This window comes from Hippoglossus hippoglossus, chromosome 7 (assembly GCF_009819705.1).
Source record: "Hippoglossus hippoglossus isolate fHipHip1 chromosome 7, fHipHip1.pri, whole genome shotgun sequence".
NCBI lineage: Eukaryota > Metazoa > Chordata > Actinopteri > Pleuronectiformes > Pleuronectidae > Hippoglossus > Hippoglossus hippoglossus.
The window spans coordinates 14,016,745-14,040,976 of record NC_047157.1 but is presented as its reverse complement, the minus strand read 5'-3'; the positions used below and the strand labels follow the sequence as shown (position 1 = coordinate 14,040,976).

At 41.5% G+C, this 24,232-nt stretch overlaps 2 protein-coding genes across 13 annotated transcripts; both read right to left on the bottom strand.

The window, feature by feature from the left end:
• Positions 1-18: 18 nt before the first annotated feature.
• Positions 19-16,916, bottom strand: ahcyl1 (adenosylhomocysteinase-like 1). Of its 3 annotated transcripts, none has more exons than XM_034592032.1 (17): positions 16,291-16,915; positions 7,693-7,807; positions 7,264-7,407; positions 6,544-6,644; positions 6,332-6,434; positions 5,939-6,033; positions 5,685-5,791; positions 3,999-4,115; positions 3,774-3,837; positions 3,559-3,647; positions 3,295-3,365; positions 2,922-3,016; positions 2,218-2,316; positions 1,920-1,988; positions 1,721-1,799; positions 1,371-1,491; positions 19-1,253 (listed from the first exon to the last, which is right to left on the bottom strand). In XM_034592032.1, the coding sequence occupies exons 1-17, from the start codon at positions 16,480-16,482 to the stop codon at positions 1,247-1,249; spliced, it is 1,668 nt and encodes a 555-aa protein (XP_034447923.1). In that variant the 5' UTR covers positions 16,483-16,915; the 3' UTR covers positions 19-1,246. The 3 variants fall into 3 exon arrangements, with proteins under 3 accessions (XP_034447923.1, XP_034447925.1, XP_034447924.1); XM_034592034.1 differs by lacking the exon at positions 16,291-16,915 and adding an exon at positions 11,445-11,557; XM_034592033.1 differs by lacking the exon at positions 19-1,253 and having other exon boundaries at positions 1,367-1,491; positions 16,291-16,916.
• A 575-nt stretch (positions 16,917-17,491) lies between these two features.
• Positions 17,492-23,205, bottom strand: nfyal (nuclear transcription factor Y, alpha, like). 10 transcript variants are annotated; one of them, XM_034590812.1, is made up of 10 exons: positions 23,054-23,205; positions 22,145-22,252; positions 21,886-21,972; positions 20,901-21,047; positions 20,623-20,754; positions 20,423-20,525; positions 20,135-20,304; positions 19,348-19,521; positions 18,764-18,874; positions 17,492-18,536 (listed from the first exon to the last, which is right to left on the bottom strand). In XM_034590812.1, exons 2-10 carry the CDS (start codon positions 22,223-22,225, stop codon positions 18,462-18,464), a joined length of 1,080 nt encoding a protein of 359 aa, XP_034446703.1. In that variant the 5' UTR covers positions 22,226-22,252; positions 23,054-23,205; the 3' UTR covers positions 17,492-18,461. The 10 variants fall into 10 exon arrangements, with proteins under 10 accessions (XP_034446703.1, XP_034446705.1, XP_034446706.1 ...); XM_034590814.1 differs by having other exon boundaries at positions 17,492-18,533; XM_034590815.1 differs by having other exon boundaries at positions 20,153-20,304.
• Between the last annotated feature and the right edge of the window lie 1,027 nt (positions 23,206-24,232).

Here is a 24,232-nt window from a genome sequence, read left to right as displayed (position 1 = left end):
TGAACAGTTTCACACATGTAACTGTTAAAGGACTGGCTTTATTGCTGATTGAATGCATTCTTTTACATACTTAGTAGACACTTGTGCATTTTGATCACATGAAATATTTGTTTAGGCGACCCCACCGGGTCAAATTAAGACAGTGACAGGAATGTGGCAAACATAAAGATAATAGTTCTTACAGTAGAGTTACACTTAACAGCAGAAGCAGAGGAAAGAAGACATTAAATGTAGCACTGGTGGGTAAATGGAAGCGAGGAATGTTCATTTATTTAAGGTCATTTTGGAAATTGAATTGCTGTGAATGATTTAAAAAGGCACATTCCTAGCATGGCCTGAAAGGTTTTATCCAGTAGAAACACTCTTCAGCGAGACACCACTCTGCTGGGATAAGAGTGAGCAAATGAAAGATCGGTAGGAAATGAAGAAAGTTATAGAAATGTTTCACTGGCCACCTTCTCCTCAACGTCTTCTGTAATATAATCTGTTATTAGCACAAGAAAAATCTCTGGGTGTTACTAGATCATTCTAGCAAGAACATTGAATGTCAACAGCATGAGTCACGACTTTAAACTGGACTCCAGCCATTCATAGGCTATTGTAACTTCTTAGAATAAACATCACTGGATTGTGTTGTTTACATAACACGTTATACTGTGATTCATCACTGTGCTTTGCTGTAATAAAAGGAATGTCTTGATGTTACCTTTTAGAGCATCTATGCAGATACCATCCAATGAGATCATTTAAAAACACATAGAACAAAACATTTCTTAAAGAATGTACAGTGTAATACAGAGTTAGTTGTGGCTCAGCCTAAACTCTGGCCCCTTAAATGTACTGATAAAATCTTAATGCCATTGACAGACAAACATAAATGTCATGTTCCATTCTTATGGCCCTGATTTGGCACTGTGCGTTAATAGGATTACCGAACAAATCAACAACTCTGTGATCTAGTAAAATAAGCAGTAGCAACTAAGTACATACACATGAAAGCATGCAAGCAGGCTTGGTTTTTCACACACGTGACAAGTCATGTAAAATGTTAGTTGGTTATATATATTATGTTTCCTACATATGTTACTCTTCATATTTAATGCTATGTCTGAAGTGCTATTAATAAGTTACATTCAGAATAAGTAAAATAATTCCTCCGTTTTGTAGCAATTTAGAAAATAAAATAGATATCTCTGTTTATCCCAGGGCAACTGTGTATTGAGGATCGTACCATCGGACACTTTCATTAATACCTGTGAACGAAACAGAGTGTTATTGTACATATTTGGCTTTAGTATGCAAATACATTGTGGTAAAAAAATATAGGTAGACAATAGTAGATAATAGAAGTACAGCAGTGTGAGACCTACCTGTAGTAGTTTGGTTTGAAGGGGCCATTCTTGTTGAGGCCCATGTACTTGGCCTGCTCGTCAGACAGCTCCGTTAGGTGGGCGTCAAAGTTTGGTAGGTGCAAACTCGCCACATACTCATCTGGAGGAGGGGGACAGATTGTGGGATATATTTCAAATAGAAATGTGCTCTGATGGATCATGTAATTCTATGGTAGAGTCACAGGGTGGCAGCAATGAGTAAAATGCAGGTGAAGTAGTACAAACTTCGTATATAACCTAAAACTGCACATTTTAACTAACTGATATATGTCATTACTCATGTACGGAAGTTTAGGAGAATTTTTTGTGTCAGTGGAGCCAGCCTTTACCCATTTTCTTTGGCAGGAGATACACATCCTGTTTGTAACGTCCCTCTGGAGCGTTGAATAACTCAATCAGGGCCAGAGCCTACAGAAAAACAGACGTGAAGGATGACAGGAAAGGACATGTTACTACAGAACAGCAGGATGATGTGGTGAGAAGGAAAACTTAATTATCAGCAAAGGCAGAGATGACAAAACTGCTAACCTGAGTTGTAGCAGTGATGGACAACACAAACGTAGGCACAGTGGAGCAGCTCAGATTTAAAAGGCGACCCTGAGAAAAAATGGAGATTGAGTATGAACAGCACGGCACAACAACAGTTCAGAGAGTAAGGTAAATTGTGATCATGAATATTCTAACACTGCAATATTTCACAATAGTAAAAGGCTTCTTAGGCTGGGGTTAATGCAATGTGCAATTTAAAAGGTGCTGTTAAAAGCCATTATCTGTAATAAAACTGATTTAAGATTTGGAGGGATGTAGGGCTGTCGTGGGACATTACCTCTGCCAGAAGGACAACCCTCTTTCCATCCGGCCAGATGATGTGATCCACCTGAGAGCGAACCCTCTCCCAGGTCAGCTCGGGGCTGCGCAGGCTCGCCTGAAGACATAGAAGACAGTCGTTCATACAGCTACACGACCAAATAAAAAAAATCTGGTAAAAGTAGAATGAGTTGAGTTGAGTGACTTATTAATTCACATATCAATATAGAAAACAATCACATAAATCTACGTAAAGATAGAAGACATGACAAAGAGGAAGCCAAACATCTAGATCGCATTTTTCCACATAGTTTTTGCTTTAATTGATGATGTTAATCATCCAGTCTCTTCTCTTGAATATAAAAGGATTGAATAGACATGTTTGGTAAAAGAGAGGCGATTTAGAGAAGCCTCTCTTTTATCCTGGATTTCTAAACTGGGCATTTAAAGCCAGAGAAAGTTAAATGAGCAATTGGACAAGAAGAGTCCACTCCATCATATTTCATATCATTTTTTTTTAGAACAGTTGGTTAGGAAACTTCCAGTGTTTTCATATGTGAAGAGAAAAGCTCTGTGATGTTCTACTTCCATTTGACTTTTATTGAAGCCACTGGTCTGCACCCCACTATGTGTGCATACCTGGAAATTTAACTAGAAATGTTCCTGGTACACATACTGCATATCCAACACACTAGTACACACACAGCTACATAGAATTATTACCACATCGATCTCAGTATTGGAATGTCCCATGTTGCAGACAATGCAGCCGTTCTTCATTCGGTCCAGCTGTTCTCTGGTGACCACATTCTTGTTGCCTATATTTTAAGAGCAAAAAAGCAAATCAATGAAGTAGGAGTGAGTCGTGTTCGCAGAGACTGAACATTTTATTTAAATGACATGTAAATTATGATTGTGTTTCCTCTCACTTGACTAACACACTGAGCCAAAAAGCCTTTTGGCTATCAGATTAAAAAAGTCAGTTTGTTACCCTGAGACCTAAAATGGGATATTTAAATGAGATGCACATAGTGTGCTGGAAACACTGTGATTATCGAAGCAGAAGTAATGGATGTCACTGCATGGTGCAGCGTACCAGTGCAAGTTATCACCACGTCCATCTGTCGAATGACTTCGCTCAGCTTAACCACTCTGAAACCGTCCATGCTGTGTGGATACATATACAGATATGTTTTAGTCCAAGCAGCACAAACACACTGACAGAAGCGTAAAACAACTGATCATTAAATATTGTTCTTTTAGCATCACAGCTAATGTGATGCACAACATAGACACAGTACAACTAAGGGTGTACGTTCAATGATGGAGCGGTGCTGTCTGGTAATGGTTAGTGACTCACCATGCCTGCAGGGCACAGATGGGGTCAATCTCAGTGATGCACACAATAGCTCCAAGAGCTTTAAGAGCAGTGCAGCAGCCTTTCCCCACCTACAGACCAATACAAAACAATTGTGTCGACACTAGGTTATGACAATATTTGTAAACATAAATATATAATGTGTAAAAAGTTCTGCAGCAGTGAAAATTTAAAATAAAAATAAAAGAGTGATTCACCTCTCCATAACCACACACCACGACTTGTTTGCCTCCAAACATGATATCTGTGGTTCTCTTCAAGCTGGCAGATACGAGCAAAATAAAACACTTAAATGCATCGTCATACTTCAAATACAATAAGTCTTCCAAACACAATAAATAAAAACAATAAGTCTATCAAAAAAGCAACAGCATCGTGATCATAAACAATGACAAGTTCTCTGGATGATTTATTCTCCTCACCCGTCCAGGATAGATTCACGGCAGCAGTAAAGGTTGTCGAATTTCTGCTTGGTGACTGAGTCGTTCACATTCATGGCAGGGACACACAGCTTGCCAGCCTTGGACAACTGGTACAATCTGAGAGGACACATGAGAAAAGATGTTCAGGCAGATATGGACACACACACAACAGACGTACAACATATCCAAACACAAACTGAGCGGCAATCCTGTATGACCTTACACTTTCTGGAAGGCCTGGATAATTGATTCCACTGAGAGTTGTACAGTACATGTGCAGCTGCTGTGAGCTGCAGTCCAGCTCTATCATGTTTCTCAAATAGGCTCGAGCTCAGACCAGTGACCTTTTCGATCTATAGAGTCACTGTGTATTAATACGAATATGATTTACACAACTGTCTTTGATACTGTGCTGACACAGTATATGTAAATCATCAGAAACTGCTTCCGTTGGGAGCTTGGTTGCTTCAAGCTCAACTCCATCTAGAGGAGAAAATATAAATACCTCAAAGGGATTTTAAAAGCAGCTTAACTCAGTTAAATACAGTGCTACAATTTAGTAGCTTTTATTAGCTGTGTGCATCAGTCACAAAGCTGCTAATTCTTTTTTATATGGGGAGTGGAACAATTTATTGGTGAAAACATATGATAAATACAGATAAACCGCACTGATAGAAAAGGAACAGCAGTCAGGAGACAGTATGTAGGACGTATGTAAACAGGTACAAACACATTTATCTGCAACGATGAAGAGTTACTTAAGATCTTATATCCTCACTCATTAAAGCCATTTTCTGACTTGTCTAATGGAGGAAGTCCGGAGAATTGGGTCCAGACTTTCTCCAGAGGTTTCCTTTCAAACATGCACAACTCAGCGGGAGATTCTCTGCTCGGACGCGTTCACAACAGCAGGCAGAGGTGAGATGTAACGTATTAATTCTACTGTAGAGATCGCATATTTTTTATTTACAGCACATCAACACCAGCGTCGGCTCTTATCAACACAAACTCTCTTGACATCTTTGTCAGTATCCTCTACGTGTATTCTACATGGTGATTTTTAATCCGGATATATTTGTTTTTCTTGTTTTTCGTCTGTCACAATCATCAACCATCAAGCATCATTAACTCCCTCACTCGCTCCTGGTGAATCGTGCAGAGGATTTCCTGCTGTGTCCTCACATCGGCTCCTCCGGAGTTTCTACAGACTTTATACTGAGGAAGCAAGGTGGAGAAAGTCTGCAGAAACTCCAGAGGATCTCACTGGGACATTTGCATTCACAGACACACACCCCCTCTGGAGAAACTGGTTAAACTGCCCACTTTTTTAGTTACTTGAGTAAATTTGGGTGTTGAAGGCAAAATTTATAAGCAAGATTTTATTATGCCACAGCACAAAACGACCATAAAATAACTTCAGGGGTCTGATCAATACCAATAAACCAAGAAATACTGCTGCAGTCTTTATTATTTATTGTCCCATTATTCGCTGTATTAAGCAAAAGTAAAACGAGGACATTTCTTGCCAACAGTCATTGCTTTGGCAACCATCCACACTATACAAATAGAGTTCCTGTGTACCAATAAACAAAGCAGCAAATTTAATTTGACCAGACAGAAGATGGTGGCATAAAATACAAAAAGAGACAGTGATTTTTCTAAAGACATTATTTCTTCCCATCTCACCTGTGCACCCCAGTGACACTCTCCTCTACGATGCCCCGGACTTTCTTGAAGACACTGGGATACTTCTTGTACACCCAGTGGGTTAAGTCTCCGCCATCGTCCAGGATCTAAGGGAAACTAATCAGCATCAGTTAACAACAACAAAGATGACCTTCACAATAAAACGTCTGTGACACCATAGCAGAGCCCGGGGATAGAAGAGATAGAGGAGAACAGACTAAGACTGGTATATCATGGGATTGTCAGACTGGTACCATATTGGCCTGCCAGCCCTCCGTGTTGACACAGCGATCGATGCACCACCAGAAGTCATCCTCTGACTCACCCTTCCATGCAAACACAGGTACTCCTGCAAGAAACAAAACACACACACCTAATGGCTACGACGGACAGCAGAGCAGAGGACTGGAAACTGCACATGCAACAGATCCATTAGAACAGCATCACACAGTGAAAGCACATGTGCAGATTAGATGCTGTTTGGTTTCAGGTTTTATTTGGGTTCATGCATCTTTACTGTCAAAAGTGTTTGTTTCACAACACCTTTTATTGCATTACAGACGTCCATACTGGACTATAATTAGCGTTTCTAGTCAACAAAGACCTAAGGTGACAAGCATCAGACTTTCCAGAGAAGAGGATCTCACCTGTTTCAGCGAGCGCAGCAGCCACCTCATTCTGAGTGGAGTAGATGTTACAGGCAGTCCAGCGACACTGGGCCCCGAGGGCGACCAGGGTTTCAATCAGGACCTGAGAGGGAACCACAGGATATACAGTTACATGGAAAGGTTGCAGTGATAAAGAGGAGAAGGACGTGACAATCACAGCGATCTGCAGTGAACAGTATGAGTGGACTTACTGCTGTCTGAGCAGTGATATGGGTGCAGCCTACTATCTTCGCCCCAGCCAGTGGCTTCTCCCCCTGGGCTCTCTTCCTCAAGGAGATCAGGGCAGACATGTCTGGGGAGGAACAGATTTAGAAAGTTGAAGGAAGCTTACAGGACAAAGAGCTCAGCATTTGTTTTTTGGGAGCGAGAAGAACGATGTGCAGTGGTTTGACTGTAAAATTGAAAATGATTGAACAACAGTGTCAGCAACAGATGTTGCCGTTCAAGCTTTAAGTCTGAAGAATTCTTGACAAGCACTCGCACCTACTTCTCACTCACATGTTTAATGTAAACAGCCAGAGAGAGAGGACAGAGGGGGGGGGAGTACATACAAACAGCTCAGATGGAAGAGGATGTATCAGAAGAAGTAAATAGGTAATGTCTCATGTTTTCAGAGTAATTAAGAACGTTTGGTTATATACTGTTTGAAAATCAGGAGTAGTGGACCTTTATCAAACTGTGCTGAGCCACAAAACAGATGCCATATGATATACATCTGGGAACATAGTCACACCACTGGAAGGTCAAAGCTCTCTTTGTATTGATGGCTGATACACTAAGTACATTAGTGCCTCCCTATGATTGCAGAGGAGACTAAACTCAAACCCATTGTGATCAAAGGTCCCATGATTATGTTATACAATATTTTCTATTCAAAATGGAAAATCATTGATAGGTTTTTTGAGCTATACCTTGTTCTGCGATCTCTATTTCTCGGCGGCCAAATTCAGCCTGCTTGATGTTCTTCACACAGAAGTCGCTGCTGCCATGGGTGTTGACCTGGGCTTTGTCCCGGGGGGAGGTTTCATCATCCGAGCTGTCGGTGTAGGATGCAGCTGGGAAATTGAGAACACAAAAGGTCACTATGCTGGAATGCATACAAAAGAGCCAATTATGAAATGTATACTTCAAATCCATTGTAAGAAAGTTGGAGCTTGTGTACGTGTTGTTTTTCCTGTATGCATGTCTGTTGTGTGTTTATTGCAAACGTGTGTGTTTATAAATGTGTTGCATTTATGGACAGCACATACGTCAATAATCATACAGAAAACTCATCAGTTAGTTAGTTTTATCTAACTGACTAATCAAGTGGTGGAGTGAAGCTTTCAGGTGTCCATTACCTGAGCTGTAGCTGTCTGTGGAGGACTGCGAGATGGACCGGGAGAGGGAGCGGCGGCCGGCCTTGGTGGGGTACTTACTGAATTCCTGTTTGTCCTCTGTGTTTGCAAACTGGATCTGGTGAGGAAAAAAAAACAGGACAAAATGTTACAGAATGTGAGCAGCATATGTGGTATCTAAAATAAAAAACCTAATAGCCAGAGCGTTCATTCTTCTTCCAACAGAAAGGCAAGGCTTCTATTCTCCACATCATCACGTTGTACACTCAAGATGGCATTGTTATGTTCCATTACGTGTGGTGAAAAATGTGTTTATTATTATGCGCAGTGGTGCCAGAAACTTGTCGAGAGGAGCAGAGAAAAATTGGCAGATCTCAAAAGAATTGTAAGTACAGAAATATCTTGTACATGTTCATATGTTTAGCGATCTTTTGGATCAATGTGTTTTATGTGTTTATTTAGCAACATTTGAATAAGATTTTTTAATTAAATATTATATTGATATGAGTTTATATTATTTATTGCTTATAAATTAGGTGGACTATTTATATTGCAGAGTTCAAAGGGTCAACGTCGTGACATTATGAAATCAGGGGAGTGAGGAGCAAAAAATACCATCATCATCAACACATATAAACAGTGATAAACCCTCTGTTATTTGCTGTAATGTGTTCACACTCTCATAAGTTAACAATTTAGCTCATTTTGATGGTTCGGCCACAAGAAGTATAAATTCGAAGGTAAATTGCCTGAGCATGTAACAGTAAATCACAGGTGGCTCAGGGAAAAAAGAGCTGTTGCCTATTTTTAGATGCTCCATGCTGTTCTGTGATTTGTGCTTTGTTCAAAACCACAGGCTTCGGTTGTTGTTGTGGTGAATCGTGTCGATCTGACCCTTCAAAGGGCCCAAGATCAAACACCTGGAAACACATATCGTGGATCAGCACACAGCTATCTTGGATATTCACTGGATGAGCCTTTATCCCCCCCCCCCAAAAAAAAGTTCAGTCTTAACTGTCCAGTGACTGATGTTACAACATACATTGATCTGGGTCATTTCATTCAGATACTAAATAAAAGCCAGCGTCTAGTATGACTTTGGCTCTTTTTAGGGCTTGGAAAGGCTAAAATCAGATTAAAAACCTGACAAATACACTGCGTTAATTCAACACCCTGTAATTATCATAATCAGGCTGCAGGCAGCAGCAGTAAACAGCACTCAGCTGTCAACATTAGAAACAGGAGGAAGACCTAACCTTCAGGTTCTTTAGTAAACTGGGTCAGTTAGGACAGTGAGGAGTCACTTGGTAAAAGTCCAGCAGAGCAGTCTATCTACACTGATCCTGACAATGATGACCTCTGCCAAGGAGGTCATGTTTCATGTGCATGTTTGTTTTGTTTGTCTGCTAGCAGGGTTATGTAAAAAACTACTCTACAGATTACTGAAAAACCTGGTGGAAGGATGTGGTATGGGTCAGGAAAAAAAACATTATATTTTGGTGCAGATCCAGATCAGGGGGCGGATCCAGGATTTTTTCCCCACTTTCTTTGACATTGTTAGATAGGGCTTATATTTAATTTTTTATGAAAAAATTCAGACATATATGGGGAGTTGGTATCAATAAGTGTGTACAATTTTGTACACATCCAAATAAAAACCTGGATCTAGTGAAATTAAATGTGGTTTCTTAGGGGTGTACACTTTTTCAGCTTGTGAGCTAGAAACCTGTAACTACATCCAGCTATGAGGCATGTTTTAATTTAAGTGGACTGTCGGGCCTCGGCACAAGTATAAGCTCAAATGAGTGCAATTCATGTCACAAATGTAGTGAGGTCGGAAATAATCCGCAGAAGTGATTCACAGTAACTTCACATATGTAGAAGTCCAGGAAGATAAAGCTGCAGGTCCTATTTCGATGTCACCTAGCCCTGTGAAGAAACAGGACTGTAAGAAATCGACTGTTTCTAGACAACGTCATGAGTAGTCACATTACTCAGCATTTTACTGTAATAGGATGTTTGCAGGAGGGTTTTGGTTCTGAAAACCGGTCTGTTTGCCCCATGAATTCAACTGATCTGTATATCTTTCTGACTGATGTTGGTAAGAGATATTCTACTGTGGGGTTTTATAGAATAAATGCTAATACCAAAGATACCTTGTTGAGGGGAGAAGATGAGAAATCTACCAGTCTGCCTCCCAAGAAAACCTTTGTTGCTTAATGACAAACGTGTTATCATTTTCTTTATCTATCTTTTATGAAAAATATATAATTTAGGTTTATCATACAACTTCATTTTTTCTTTTATATCTTTTGTATAAGAACTGTACAGTCGTGTGTAGGATTGTTCACCCTTCGCAGATGTATACGCTGAACTATTACTTGATTTTTTTCCCACGTTTCTTCCTTAACCTCTTCATTCACTCCTCATCATGGCTATTAACTGAATGTTGAGCTCAAAAGTCCTTTTATGGGAAGGCTATTTGTTAAAGCCAATTAAATTAATGCAGATTACTTCATGAAGGTGAATTGACTTGTAAAAAATGTGTTTTAATGCCAGGTTAAGAACATTTCTCAGCAGTGTGGAACCTTTCTCTGTAATCTATAATTTCTACATGTGGTTGCTCTGGGTTGGTTGATGGTTGATGGTTGACATCCTTTTCATGTCTTCGTTCATTGTGACTTTGCCACTGGATTTCCTTGTTCTCTTATTTTAGTTGTCCATAGGATGTGTTTGGAGTAATAACTCATGTGCAGGGCAGCAGAGTTGACACAACACACAGACAATAAATCCGAGGGACACACAAATGCCAGACTAACAACAGTGAAAGTGATGTGCACTGTACATACAGATATCGGCCTAAATCCCTGTGGTAATATAAAAACAAAAAACAATGTAAGATATTAAGTAAGATAGAGTTTTGTGCATAGTTACCTGTATTCCTCACACAAACGTTAGCAGAGGCTGAAACAGGTTGAAAGGCGTCCCTACGGCCGGCACCCTGACGAAAATACTTGAACAAAAGTACTTCTACCTCTTGACAATATTCATAGTTACAGCTATGACTTCCATTCATGTTAACAGTACAGAAACTCTTGGTAACTTTGTTCACCAGTGTTTCTACCACATTCCCTCTTTCCATGAGCAGTGACACCTGGGTTTTAACAATCTACTGTGTCAGTAAAAAGAAACTCAAGAAGCTTGTGAGACAGTGTGAACTGACAAGATCTCTGCATGTCTCTGTTTTCACAATTTGCAGTGTGCTCCATCTCATGCACTTGCAAAATAGGACTTTTATGTTGGCTTTGCATCAGTTTGGACTCCTGAGGATTCAGCAGAAGTTTTGCACAGCCCCTTTGAATTCCTGCATCTTTCACCTGAATTCAAAGACATGGAAACCTAGAAAAGCCTCTTGAGGTAAACAAAAGATCAATCTCGTTGTTTATTAATTGCTCAGTGTAATATAAGATCCTGCTGGTCTTACACAGCAAACTCTCACAATCAGAAGAGCTGTGTGAACAAACTCGACCATGTGAGGAGAGTGTGCCTCTAACTGATTTCAGCTGAATGATTTTTTTTTTTTCCATAGAAGTCAAAGAAAAACCCACTGCTTGACATGACTGCAAAAAAGATGACAAAACTTGCAACATGCCTAAAGTAACTCCAGCACATCTGTGTGTGGGATATGCAGCTATGCTATCTTTAAGAATAAGTGTGCTGGATACGTTCCCAGTGATGCATTAGTGGCGACTCACCCTTTCTCTCCCGTGCCCATGTTTGTGTGCCATGGCTGCCTGCTCTCTCCAGTTTTCCAGCCTACTTCTCTGTGCCTGTGTCCTCTGTGTGTGATGGTACTAGGTGTCCCTGATGCTATTATCCCAGAACACTCCCAGGCACAGCCGGGGGGAGGTTCCCACCTATTATCGTGATTTCTAATGGCCGACCTGGAGATAGAGAGCGAGTGAGAGAGCTTTTTTCCTTCTCTCTCTCTTTCACTCTCTGATTCTGCCCTTGACAACCAGCTGCTAAAGTCTGGATGTATTTTATGGTAGATTTATTTAAGCGCTGCGAGAGCAAATACAGGAACAACTTGGAGAGACAAAAAAATAATCTGATCCACAAACCAGAAATAAGTACAGAAAAAGAAACACATACACAAACATACACACACAATTTTCTCCAGCTTCTACTTTCAGGCTTCCTGATTTGGATTACAAACTAAAAAGAGAGTGACAGGAGGAATTAAACCGTGTCCATTAGCCTTCTGCAGCATCAATAAGCGGCCCATCCAGTCCCATCTTGCAGCTAAAAATATCCTTTCTCTCTTGGATAGCAGGCCAGGTCACAGACTTAAGCTGGGGTGTGGCGGTCAGCCGGCGGTGTAAAGGGTTCATTGTGTGTCTGGCATAAGGCAACAGTAACACCTTCGCCAGACACCACTAGTGCTCAACAGCGCCACCCAACTGAAAACACACACAGTCTAATCCAATTACTAGATCCTTGTATATTGACTGCTCACAGCAGTCAAAGACTTCCCCCAAGGAGGTTATGCTTTCAGCCTCCTCCATTTGTTTGTTGGTTGTTTTGTATGTTTGTTTGTTTGTAAGCAAGATTACGCCAAAACGTCTGGAGAGATTACGATGAAACTTGGTAGAAGGATGAGGTGAGTGAAGAACCCAATAAATTCTGGTGCGGATCCAAATCAGGGGGCGGATCCAAGTGTTTTTTTTTATTATCACTTTTGATAACATTGCATTTTTTGGCATTTCCCTGGAAATAATTCATGTATATTGATGAAAACAAATCTGCCATGTTTAGGGACTAATTTCTAGTGAGAGCAATTTGGTGTTATTGGGCCTTGGCAGATGTATGTGCTCTAATGAGGGAGATTTTATTTTGAAATAATTTTCTAAAATATAAGAGAGTACAAGTTCAGTAAAGTAATTCTCAAGTCAAGAAGTGAATTTGTCAAATGGGTCTAGCTCTATAATGATTGTAATTTCGTTTGTCTGCAAAAGGCACCTACACAGGTCAACACGAGCATGACAGCTTAAAGTGTTTTGAAAGAAAACACACCTTCAGAACTACTGTGACCTTTAGCAGAAATGATCACTTCTACTCAATTTCACACTGTTTAGTCTAGACCCTGGTATATTGTCAATACCACTTAGAGGGTAAATATGAAGAGAGAAGAAACAAACACCGTCATTAAACTACAGCCATGCTTTTTAAAACACCACAGACACAGCTGAAGAATGATGAAACTAGTCAGTATGGATGTGTTATATTTCTCAGTCTATGGTGACTTTACCCCTGAAGTTTATATGGGTCGCTCGGTGGGGGAAAACACAGAGCTTCACTTGTGCGGACTATAGCAGACTTAGAGTTTTAATAAACATCAAGAAACTGGTGTCAGTGTTGTTTCTAAACAGAGATAGTTGAACCTAAAGCCCCAAAGAGAATAATATGTCATGTATATTTTGTAAATCTTGGTTTTGTGTTTTGTATACATTTTCATTCACCTTTAAATTAGTCTTTTGCCAAAAGTCTAGAAATCTTGGTGAACATTAATGCAGCCTATGTGAGGTTTTAAAATTCAGCCCAATCATTCTCATGTCTCCAGGTCCAGTCCGACCTTTAGGAGTCACCAAAGTCACACAATTCCAAATACGACACATACTGTGGGGGCTTTAAGTTTGACATTTTAATCTCTGTCAGGGTCTGAGGCTTAGGCAAAGAGAGATTTAATTATCAGTTACAGTACTGTGTGTTTCCACACCTTAATTTAAAATTGCCAAGTGAGAAAAGAAAAAAAGACCTTCATGCTACTCCACCATAATGTTGTCAGAGCGACAAAAGGAGATAAAGATGAACAGGAGGTCTGAATACGTTTGAGATTCTGTTTAATAAAAAATGATGATGCATGAACATATTCATGATGAGAGTCTCATTCCCAGGGGGGCGTGTTGTGTAACTGCTGGACGGATTCAAAGAGAGAGGAGGCATAACAGTGGCGTTCTTTGACTCACCCACCCACACGTTAAATTTTCATTTTCAATTTGTAGCATTGATTGCTTTTACTCATCGCACCTTTCAGCTGATTATGTGGCAATCTATTAATTCGACAGACGTCCAACTCTTCATTTTCACGAGTGCTAATATCTGGGAATTTTAATTCGATTTTTTCCCAATTATTTGCAAGTATTTGTTTTACTTGTTAATCTTCTTCACGCAAACAGGTGGCTCAGTTTGACACCGAGCTCTCACATTTATTCATAACATAGCTCTTTGTTTTCATAAGCACAGTCCTACCATCCAATATGTTTTCAATCAGGCTCCCTGAAGCGGCTCACAGTCCACACATTATTGCCTTGGCAGACAGGGGGTCTGAGCTTAGGTTCTCTGTCTGTGAGCCCTGCTGCTGGGAAAATAGATATTTTTATTATCCTCAATATTTTGTAGAGCTTTAGTAGACATACTTTTGTAAAAAAAAAAAAAAGAAAAAGAAAAACATTGCTGCAATAAATATAAGGACGAGCAACGCAACAAATGTATAGTAAACATGAGGTTCTTACTAAGGCTAACTAAGCCTCCATAGTTTAAATTATTCCTTAGCAAATATAATAAGTGATTAGTTTACATTTACATGTTTTTATTTTCAACTATTTGCTGACAATTTAAAAGCAATATTTAATGTTGTAAAGTGGATATCAAACCAATATATCAGTGCACACTATATATAACACTTCAAGTTATGACTAAATGCAGTGGGGCATTTGTTAGGATGGTCATTGGCGGACGACACCCCTCCAGCAAAGATCTGTGTGCTTATTGCGTGAATGAACACAAGCGGTATATACAGAGCTTGTGCTGAATTCTGTCTGCCAGCAGAAGATGGTTCAACTTTATGGCTGTTTTAGCGAAAACTGACGCGGGTAGGAAATCTCTTGGTGCCTCTGATGGTCCGTCTGACTGTTCCGGTCAGCGTGTCAGTTTGTGTGGGAGGGAGAGGAAGAGCGAGGCAAAGACAGTTGTCCTTCTTCTCTTTTCTATGCCATTAAGTTTCAATAAAAAAAAATAAACTGCATATGCCGCACCTTAGCTAGCAGCATTAACTATAGGATGCTCACCTGCACACACGAGTTCTTGATCTACGCTGCACTCTCACTCATAGGGGATGGGGGGATGGCTGAGAGGGGATAGTAGAATTAACAGGTTATTAAAGGGGGTGTTTTTTAGGTCATTTTGGTTTAAAGGGGATGGCACCCCCACCCCCCTCCCGAATCTCCCTATAAATCACCAACTGACTCTATGTATTAGTCAGAGTGCACCTGTAAGAAGCAGAAAGGCCACAAGATAAAGGTCACCTTGAGGGATGGAAAAATGGCACACAACTGTAATGCTAAATTTAATCATACCATGGCCTTGAAAAGTCCCACATATTTTGGCAAAAGCTTTTATCACCATGAGCTTCACGAAGCCGGTGTTTCACTGAACCAGAGCACTGAAGGTCAGGGACGTTTTGAGCCTGAGTCTTAGCATGTTCGTTTTGAGAGACAAAAAAAAAAAGCCTTCACCGTCTGTTCCGTACTAATGCCTGCGTGTTGCCACGGTGAATCTGTCATGATACGTGAAGTCATCTCGAGGGAGTCCTTAGTTTTAATGATTGTTCTGTGCTGTTGTGTAACAGAATATAAATGTAAGGCCTTTTCTCCTAGGTGCACCTCAAGCTGACAAAACATTCTTCATCATGCTGTTCATATTACTAACCATGATGATGCCCCCACCCCACCCCCCCACACACACACAGATTCAAGAGTGATATCATGAGCACAAGGAAGATTTGAGTTGGCATAGACATGATTCATTATTGCAGATTCAATTTCCACCACCCTGATACCTTTGAGGACTTAAAGACTGCAATTCACACCGGACTGAAATCCTTCAGAAGGCTCCTCATTAAAAGCCTCATACTGCCTGAGCTCAGATATGTTAGCCCGTGCATTTCTACACTTTGCAGATCCCGAGGTTTAAGAGCTCAACTTGGCTTTTGGTTGTGACTTGCCTACAGGATGTTGTAGTGTGGGATATAAATAAACAGGAGGCTCAGTGTGGAGGCAGATTTTAATAATAATCCAGCTTCTGGAAATGATAGGTTTCCACCTCAGTGATAAAATATGTGATTTGACAAATATCAACGTGTTTTCTGTGTGGCCTCTCTTCTCAGGGTCTTTATCTGAATCCCACTACTGCTTCCATTCCCACTTCCAGCAGCTCGGTTTGGGATGATGGGAGCGATGCCCTCAGGGGGGGATGAGCTGTTACGTGTGACACTGCAGCATCACATCCAACAATTGCAGCAGCAAAGCACCGCTGACCACCTGCTCAAGTTTGGATTTGACAGAAACACACGATTCCTCATGAAAATGTGTGACGAGCAAACAGATTGTACACAGACTTTGCGGTGCAGCGGTACACCACTGCGGTACAACGCGTACCGTGCGTGGATTTATGATCCTCATCACATGTGCGTGCCACTGCTCACCCACCCCCCACAGACACAGACACGCACACACACACAGACACGCACACGTCCCTTACCTTCTTGACTGATTTCAGAGTGGGCACTGCGGTGAACGCGGCGGACGGCATCTCCCCGACGTTCATGTTCACATCGCTGCTGTTCTTGCTCACTGTCAACGCGGAGTATTTCTCCGCCACGTTCTCGGTCTCCTTGACATATTTGGTGGCTTGTTTCACCTCCGCCTTGCTGTCCACTACCGACTCGGTCATCGCATCCAGGTGCTGCCGTTACCGGAGATCAAGCTGCGTCTAGAGATAAACCGCGGAGTTCGGCACCGACGTTCGCTTTTCACCGTCGTCGTCGTTACAGTGACGCTGAGGCACTTCCGCTCGCAGCAGAGAGTAAAAGATGGAGCCGCTCTGTGTCGTCGTTACTTTGTCAAACAGCCGGCACACACCGCTCGCTTCGGTCCTCCGGCTCTTCTGTCATCCACACACTGATACATCTCCGGCGGGAGGGGTCGGGCTGTCTGGCGTTGTCACCTGAACAAGTGGGCCGTGGGGTGTGGGCGGTGAGCATCCAGTCAGCGCCGGAGGTGAGCAAAACGAGTGAGCCTCGCTACTCGTTACTCGTATAGAGAGTAATGACGTTACTGTTACTCTTTACTTCGTTTGGTGAAGTAACGCGTGTCTGTACAGAGCTGTGCAGCATCTCGAGGAGGCTGAGGGCTCTGATTGGCAGAGCCTGTTCGGGGGGGAGTGTTTAACCTGGGAGGTCTCCTCAAAGTCAACACTCTCTAATCTTCTTCTTTTTTTAAATCTTCCTTCTACCTTTTTTTCATCTGTAACATCTTAATGTTGTATTTGTTCTCTAATGCTGTGTAATCTTTAGTTTGCTTTTAATAGTTCGCTATTTTTTGCCCTCAATTAAAAATGTTTTTACTTGTAAAGCACTATTTAACTGTGTTTTGAAAGGTGCTATATAAAATGTATTCCTATTATTTAGTTTTTCAGCGTTTTTAAACATTTTGGAATTTCTCGGACGGGAATTCATGGATCTTGATGAACAAAATCAGGTATTTTTAGAGGTTTCATAGGGGACTGTTGGTCCTCGGTCGAGGTACAGTATGTACTCTATTGAGTGTCATTCTAAAAGTCTGTTAAGTTTGTAACTTAAATTAATTGGTTAACAATTCCTGCAATTTAAATATGTGGCATTAAGATGAAAATCTGATCTGAATAAAACTCCAAATTTAAAATAACCACAAATAACCGTGAGTCACTTAATAAAATTTAATTGACATAGGTTTCATGAATTCAATGTCCAACCTTTTTTCATTATAAAAAAAAAATAACATCGCACAACTGCATCTGCTGGGTAAAAAAATCTATTATCTACAATGAAAAAAACAAACACTTAGGTGGACTGCACAATGAAGTAACTATATGGATAGATTATGTAATGTGATGCAACATAGCCATTTTTTTCCTACAAACACAAAAACTCTGACCACAAATTGTATAAAATGCATCCACAGAAATGGGCATATTAGTGAGTACATCCAAAACACACACTGGGGAAGAAAATAATTTCTGTACAACATCTTCACATTAGTTAAACATTTCTGTTTCTTGCGCATCAGATGCAGGTTGTTCTTGAGATGCTGAGTCCACCCCCCACAGCACATGGGTTGAAAAAAATAGAAATGTCAAAAATACAGGGCATCACATAAAAGATAAAGGACACGAGAGTAGCATCGAGGCTCAACGAGTGTCTCTGAAAAAAAATCTGTACCATTTACAAAAAAATATTTAAAGCAACAAGAATCCACAAGTTACAAATTCTCATATTTTTTACCAGACCAGGGTCTGACAGAGTATGGCTTCACAGCTTTCCTTTTCATCTGTGTGACCGACACTGGTTACCCATAACTATGTTTCATTACTGTCCGACAAATCCTCGTGAAAAAGCTGGTCTTAAGTGCTTGACCAGTAAAGCTGAGCATGGAAGCATCCTCCATTTCAGAAAAGAAGACCAGTTCAGAGGCTCAGCAGCCACATGGGCAGCTTCCTGGAAGACCAATGTAGAAGTAGAGAGAGAACAGAAGAAACCCAGTAACGGAGCTGCAGAGCTGGTGTAGTACGATGGGGCAGATGGGGGAGAAAAATGAGAGGAGAAGGTGTGGCAGATGATTTGGCTGGGATGAAGAGTCTCAGGCAGGGTAAAGTTCTCAGGCAGAAGATGTTTGCTAAGAGACCCGGATCATCTGAGCCACCGTCTCATCTGCTGCCGCCTGGGCTGCCTCCTGCTGCTGCTGCTGCTGCACGCGAGAAGAAAGGCAATGAGGTCACAATTATAAATTATGAAGAGTTTCATTCCTAAAGGAGACATCCAGTTTTCCAATAAACGGTAAACTAATTCAATAGAAATGTCTAGTTACAAAATCTGTCTTAAAGAGGCGGGTTGACCATTCAGTCTGTATTTTTTGGTCTTTATTGCTGGATGCTGATGTATAGTTTGTGTTGTGCTACATGCAGCTTCTTGTCACACCTGTGACAGGGCCAACGCCATTTCCTCCTTTTCCTTGGGGGAAAAGAATCGTCCTCCATCTCCTCGCTTACGCTGCATAGCGTGACGGTGGCGAGACTCGTGCAGGTATTTCTGTCGGAGAAAAAGCGGGTGTAAAGGATCATGGCCAGTTAAACATTAGGCCAAAGGTCATTTCACTCATCCCCAAATATTGTATTTTTCACTTTCGTCTCAATGTATCTAGCCATACAGCTACATTCAAAGTAATATCAGGCACATTTCTAATAAATTAAATGACTCCTTGTAAAGCATCAGGGTTGTACTACCAATCCCATTGACAACTAACACCCCAGTCTTAACCTTTATGCAGCTTTCAGCTCTTTGTTTGACTATAATCATCCACCCTCCCCCCCATGAAATCTTGGTCTGTTACTCCCAAAACACAAGATGATGTACAGAAAAAGCCCAGTCAAAATAAAAAAGGATCTAATGAAGAGATGAACAAGGGCTAAATATAAGTATTTGCATTAAGTGGGTAGTGAGGATGAGAGCTTTAAAATGTGTACATGTTTGTGTATTGCACGACAACGACCATCAAACCATACCCTCCTTTCTTTGGGGATCTTGCCCTCCGCCTCCAGCTTGGCCCGGGCCTGTCGTCGCTTCAGGATTCGATGGTACTGTTTGGCATTGACGTAGAGAGGCTCCTCCTCCAGCATCTCCGCCCCTGGCAGGGGGATACGCTGCATTGTGGAAACTCCACCACCTCCAGGGACCATCTGATGGAAGAAAACAGGCCCACAGCAATTAAATCCTCTAGAGTGGAAAATATACAATAGAATATATGGAGACAAACAAGCAGTTAAAGTACAAATGGTAAAATGAATATCCACAAAATCACCTACTTATGTGTTATCAGTCATTCTGGCTAAATCGTCTTCTTTACCAGCAGACACTGGTTGACGTTACGTTGAGAATAGCATACGGTCAACGTAACATCAACGAGTGTCTGCTGGTAAAGAGGACGACACGTGGGTGCATAGCAGGGGTTGTGGTGTGTTGTTAGGGGTTTTCAATAAACTGAATATTTGCCGCATTTGACATGGTTCCTGTTGGCAGTTTGTGTAAAAAAACATTAAATTAATAGTAAAGACAAAAAAATTATTCATCACCAAATAATTAATTCACAAATCATTGCAATATGATTTCATTAAAAGATAATAAATTCCATCGCAAAAAAATTCTAAAATTTTATATTATGCAGAAATTGGCAGCAAAATTTGTACAGAAACTACATTTAAAAAAAACTGTGACCTATACCACATCACACACCCTTTTGTGAGTCTACCAAAAAAAAAAGAAAAAAAGAAAAGGTAATAAGATGCTGGATACCTCTGCAGAGGGTCTTACCATGACCATTCCACCTGCATTGACCATGTTGCCAGAAACGGGCAGGGTGACGGTCACAGTGCCTTGGCCGCTGTTAGTGGTGTTGGTGTTGGCACCCCCTGCCTGAACAATCTGGGCACCAGCCAAGCTGGAAGCTGGAATTGTGATCATTCCTGTAAAGAGATTCTCATCACAGTTATTGCTCAAAAATCACAACTCAGCAGCGCACCTGTTTATAAAGTCTACAAAAGCACAAGGCAAACACAAGAGGCAGGAGAGAACCGAGCTTACCCTGCTGCAGGACAGTGCCATCTGCATTGACGGGCTGGTAGACGATGGTCTGCCCGTCGGCTGTCTGTGCCACCTGCTGGCCCTGCAGGCTGATCTGCTGCCCCTATAGAGCCACATGTGAGGAAAGAAGACATTCAGTAGTCTGATTGATAATTATTTCATGCAATGGATTTAAAATTCATCTGGTCAGAGTTTAATACCTGGTTCTGTCCAGCAGTGATGGCTGTCTGCGGCTGCTGGATGATGATCTGCTGGGGCTGACCCTGCTGACCCTGGAGCTGGAGAGTCTGACCACCCTGCAGCTGGATCTGACCCGGCTGCACCAGCTGGATCTACACACAGACACAGAAACACACAAACATTGGTCCCATCCTTGTATCTACCAGTATTATTCAACATATATCAGTGTCCTTGTACAGGATAATGGGGTAAATCTTGAATACACATCACAATCTAGTAACTAGGCCTCATCCCTTACCTGCTGAAGTCCCTGAGTTCCAGATACAGGGACCTGCATTATGGTTTGCCCCTGACCCCCTGACATGGCCTGCACCATGATGGGTTGTCCTGATGATGTGATGAGCTGACCGCCGCTCACCTGGACCATGAGAGGCTGCCCCTGGACCTACAGGGAGACACAGGAGATATGTTATAGGAGAACTGGCAGTGTTCGGTACCACGGAGTTACTCACGTGTGACTTACAGGACTGCAAGCAGGCAACGTGAAATCTAGAACATCCAGGAAACCATGTCATGGATAAAAAAAAGAATTGGATGATTTGTTGTCATTCTCTCTGTTTTAGGGTATACTAACATGAAACCTCCAGAAAGGATCCAGACTTGCTTAAAAACAAATGATTAGATAAGAGGAGATGCTGCCATCAAATCAATTTGCATTCCCATGTACAACTTAACAAGTACTGATGGTCCAACTAACAACAACATATAAGTGAGTGACAAAAATGGACAGCTGAAAGCCTGTGGCAGTGGATGTACCACAGAGAAATGCCAGAGGGAAGGACTCCCTGGCCATTTGATTAAGACAAATATAACCCGATGATGAGAAGTGACAGCCAGTGATGAATATGGATCCGTGTATTTCAGCCCTGCATCCCCTGTTGGCCTTTCATACTCATCAGGAAGATTGTTCCACTCGTAAAACTAGCTTTTACAAATGAAAGACAAACACTATTCAGACCTACAGTCGATTTTTGTTGTTCATTTTTCTTTTAGGCATGAGGGAGTGGGCGAAAACCGGAGTCTGGCACACAACACACTGTGCTGAGGAACATGCAGTTCAGGCAGCTGCTAGGCATGCTGGGGCGGGGGGGGGAGGACGAACCAAACAGCATAGAGATGGATCATGAATAAAAAAAAATGTAAAAAAAACAAAACAGCCCTGGTTGTGGCATGCAAACTGGCAACACTGTCATGGCACTGTCACAGGGCGGCGGTGACACCACTACCTGGAGTGTCTGCACCTGCTGGCCTGAGGCCGTCACCACCGGAGCCTCTGTTTGCAGCTGCACAGCCGTCACTGTGCCCTGTGTCTGCAGACAAGGCAGGACAATTACAATCTCAGACAAGTGGTTATCACGACATTGGACCGGACCTGGAATCCACTGGAACGCTGTGATTCTGGCACCTGTGACCTGTGCTGTTGGATGTGAATACGTTTCTTTATCATAACCCACATTTATTATGCGTAGGGTCTGAGCTCACCTGCTGCTGGATCTGTCCATTGGTGGTCTGCACAACTATCTGCTCCCCAGTAGTGGTGGTGGCAGTGGTGTACTGCTCCATGGCTTGTTATTGTCACAACCCTTTTCTCTTAAGACAAAAGAAATACACATTTACACAGTATTAGATTATTACAGTTAGATTCATCAATTATTAACACATGTTACACAACCACAGCCTCAGTGACCATCCACAAATGGCTTATTAGTTGTTCATGACCTGATAGCAACTCATTATCATTTGACATTATTTGAATAAGGACACATAAGCGGCCTCCAGTATTCAAATCACGCGAACCTGTATCATACCATACAACGTGTTGTGTCTGGAATTTAGAAACATATATAATATTAACCATGCACTAGGTTTACAGAGAGGTTTGCGGCTGGATGTTGTTTTTATTAAACAGGACATGGACGTATGAGAGCTAACACTGCTAGCTTCAGTTAGCAAGCTAAGATAGCCAGATAAACGCTGTTTGAGACACAGTAAAAACGCGGCACAGAGGCTGTTCCACAGGCAACCCGCTAGCACGAGCAGTGGGGTGTGGGGTGTTTGTTATAGTTTATGAGACGATGCTACACTGGTGGGCTGGACGCGGCTATTTCCAACCACCCCCTTTGTTTGAGAGTCGATATCTAAGCTAACTAGCTAGCGTTAGCCGCGGCTTGCGGAGCACCACACAACATGTTTCCTCGCAGGACCAGACGCCGGGAACCAGGAGTCATTTGCAGCCTGATCGGCCCGAGACGCGGCGGCAGAAAACGAGCTGCCATTACGCTCCTTGTGTTTTTTGTCCTCCTGCATTTAACAGGGTTAGTAATTTGGTTGGTCCATGACAAACCAATCCGTGCTGACAACTACCAATGCCTTCAATCGGGTCTCCCTTACCGTGTCTCCGCTGTCCGGTTCCCCTCTGATTGGCTCCAGTACAGCTCGCTAAAGCCCAATCAACAAAGTGAGCGGACAAAATGGCGCAAATGAGACAACGGCGCCGCGGGAGGAGGTGCGCTGCTGCGTGTCCCTCACACTCAGCTGCAGGGCCCCGGCTGACCGGCAGGGGCCGCTGCGTCACAACGTGTTATATTCACGTTAGTTCTTTCCTATCTTCTTTTGATTGATGTTTTCTTTGACATTAGTTTATGAAAACACGCACAAGGAACAACCATCACGCAAAATGTATAACACAGATGTAAATAAACATATAAAAGGTTATTTTAATACGGTGAAGTGAAATGAAAAAGAAGCAGGGACTGTGAGAAAATGGAAAACACTGTAAAAAAAAAAAAAATTATTTAATTATTTGGGCAAAACCGTTCTAAACATGTTTTGACGTTGTTATGTGATCATTTAATCACAAGACAGTACTCATTTTTATTTCTAAGAAATGTCATAACCATCCATCAAGTTACTGTTCTGTCTCTAGAGTCATTTTATTCAGTAGCGGTGTACTTAATGATAATGTAATATAAGATAAGATAAGATAAAACTTTATTGATCCACACACGGGGGGAATTCAGTTGTTACAGCAGCAGGTAGGTCAGAGTCAGGAAGACAAGAGAATATACATTATTTACAAAAGGCAATAGAATTGTCCTAAAGGAGACATCCAGTGTCTGTACAATAACTAAAAGTTTGTATAGAAATGTTATAAAGTAAAGTGCAGTGGCACAGGATGATTGCACGAGCAAAAAAAGTTTGTACATAAATATAAGGATATATTGTGATGATGATGATAATAATTATAAAAACAATAATGATAATAATAAGTTATTGTGATATGGCACTGTTCAAAACACAGTTACAAGTAGTTTTAGAAGTTAAACTGCAGAGTATAGTCAGAATCAGCTGATAAGTGTTATAGCTAAACTAAGTTTCCCACCACAAAATATTACTTCGGCAACAGAGGGAAACAGATGACTTGTTTTTCAATTATTTCTGTGAGCTGACTTCACTGTAGGCCTCATGTTGATGAGGAGAATTTTGAGAAATAAATTGTGTCCCGCTTTGCTTGATCACCCTCAATATGACAAGTTTGTTGTACAGTATATAAAAGTATAGCCTCCTAAT

Bases quoted from the DNA above. Each gene is read 5' to 3' on its own strand.
- nfyal (XM_034590812.1), bottom strand. From the start codon at position 22,225: ATGGAGCAGTACACCACTGCCACCACCACTACTGGGGAGCAGATAGTT. The intron at 21,973-22,144 runs GTGAGCTCAGAC...CCTTGTCTGCAG, and splicing joins ATGGACAGATCCAGCAGCAG to ACACAGGGCACAGTGACGGC. The intron at 20,755-20,900 runs GTAAGGGATGAG...GTCTGTGTGTAG, and splicing joins GAACTCAGGGACTTCAGCAG to ATCCAGCTGGTGCAGCCGGG.
- ahcyl1 (XM_034592032.1), bottom strand. From the start codon at position 16,482: ATGACCGAGTCGGTAGTGGACAGCAAGGCGGAGGTGAAACAAGCCACC. The intron at 7,408-7,692 runs GTAATGGACACC...TCAATTTCCCAG, and splicing joins CACAGACAGCTACAGCTCAG to CTGCATCCTACACCGACAGC. The intron at 3,366-3,558 runs GTGAGTCACTAA...GTATCCACACAG, and splicing joins ATCTGTGCCCTGCAGGCATG to CATGGACGGTTTCAGAGTGG.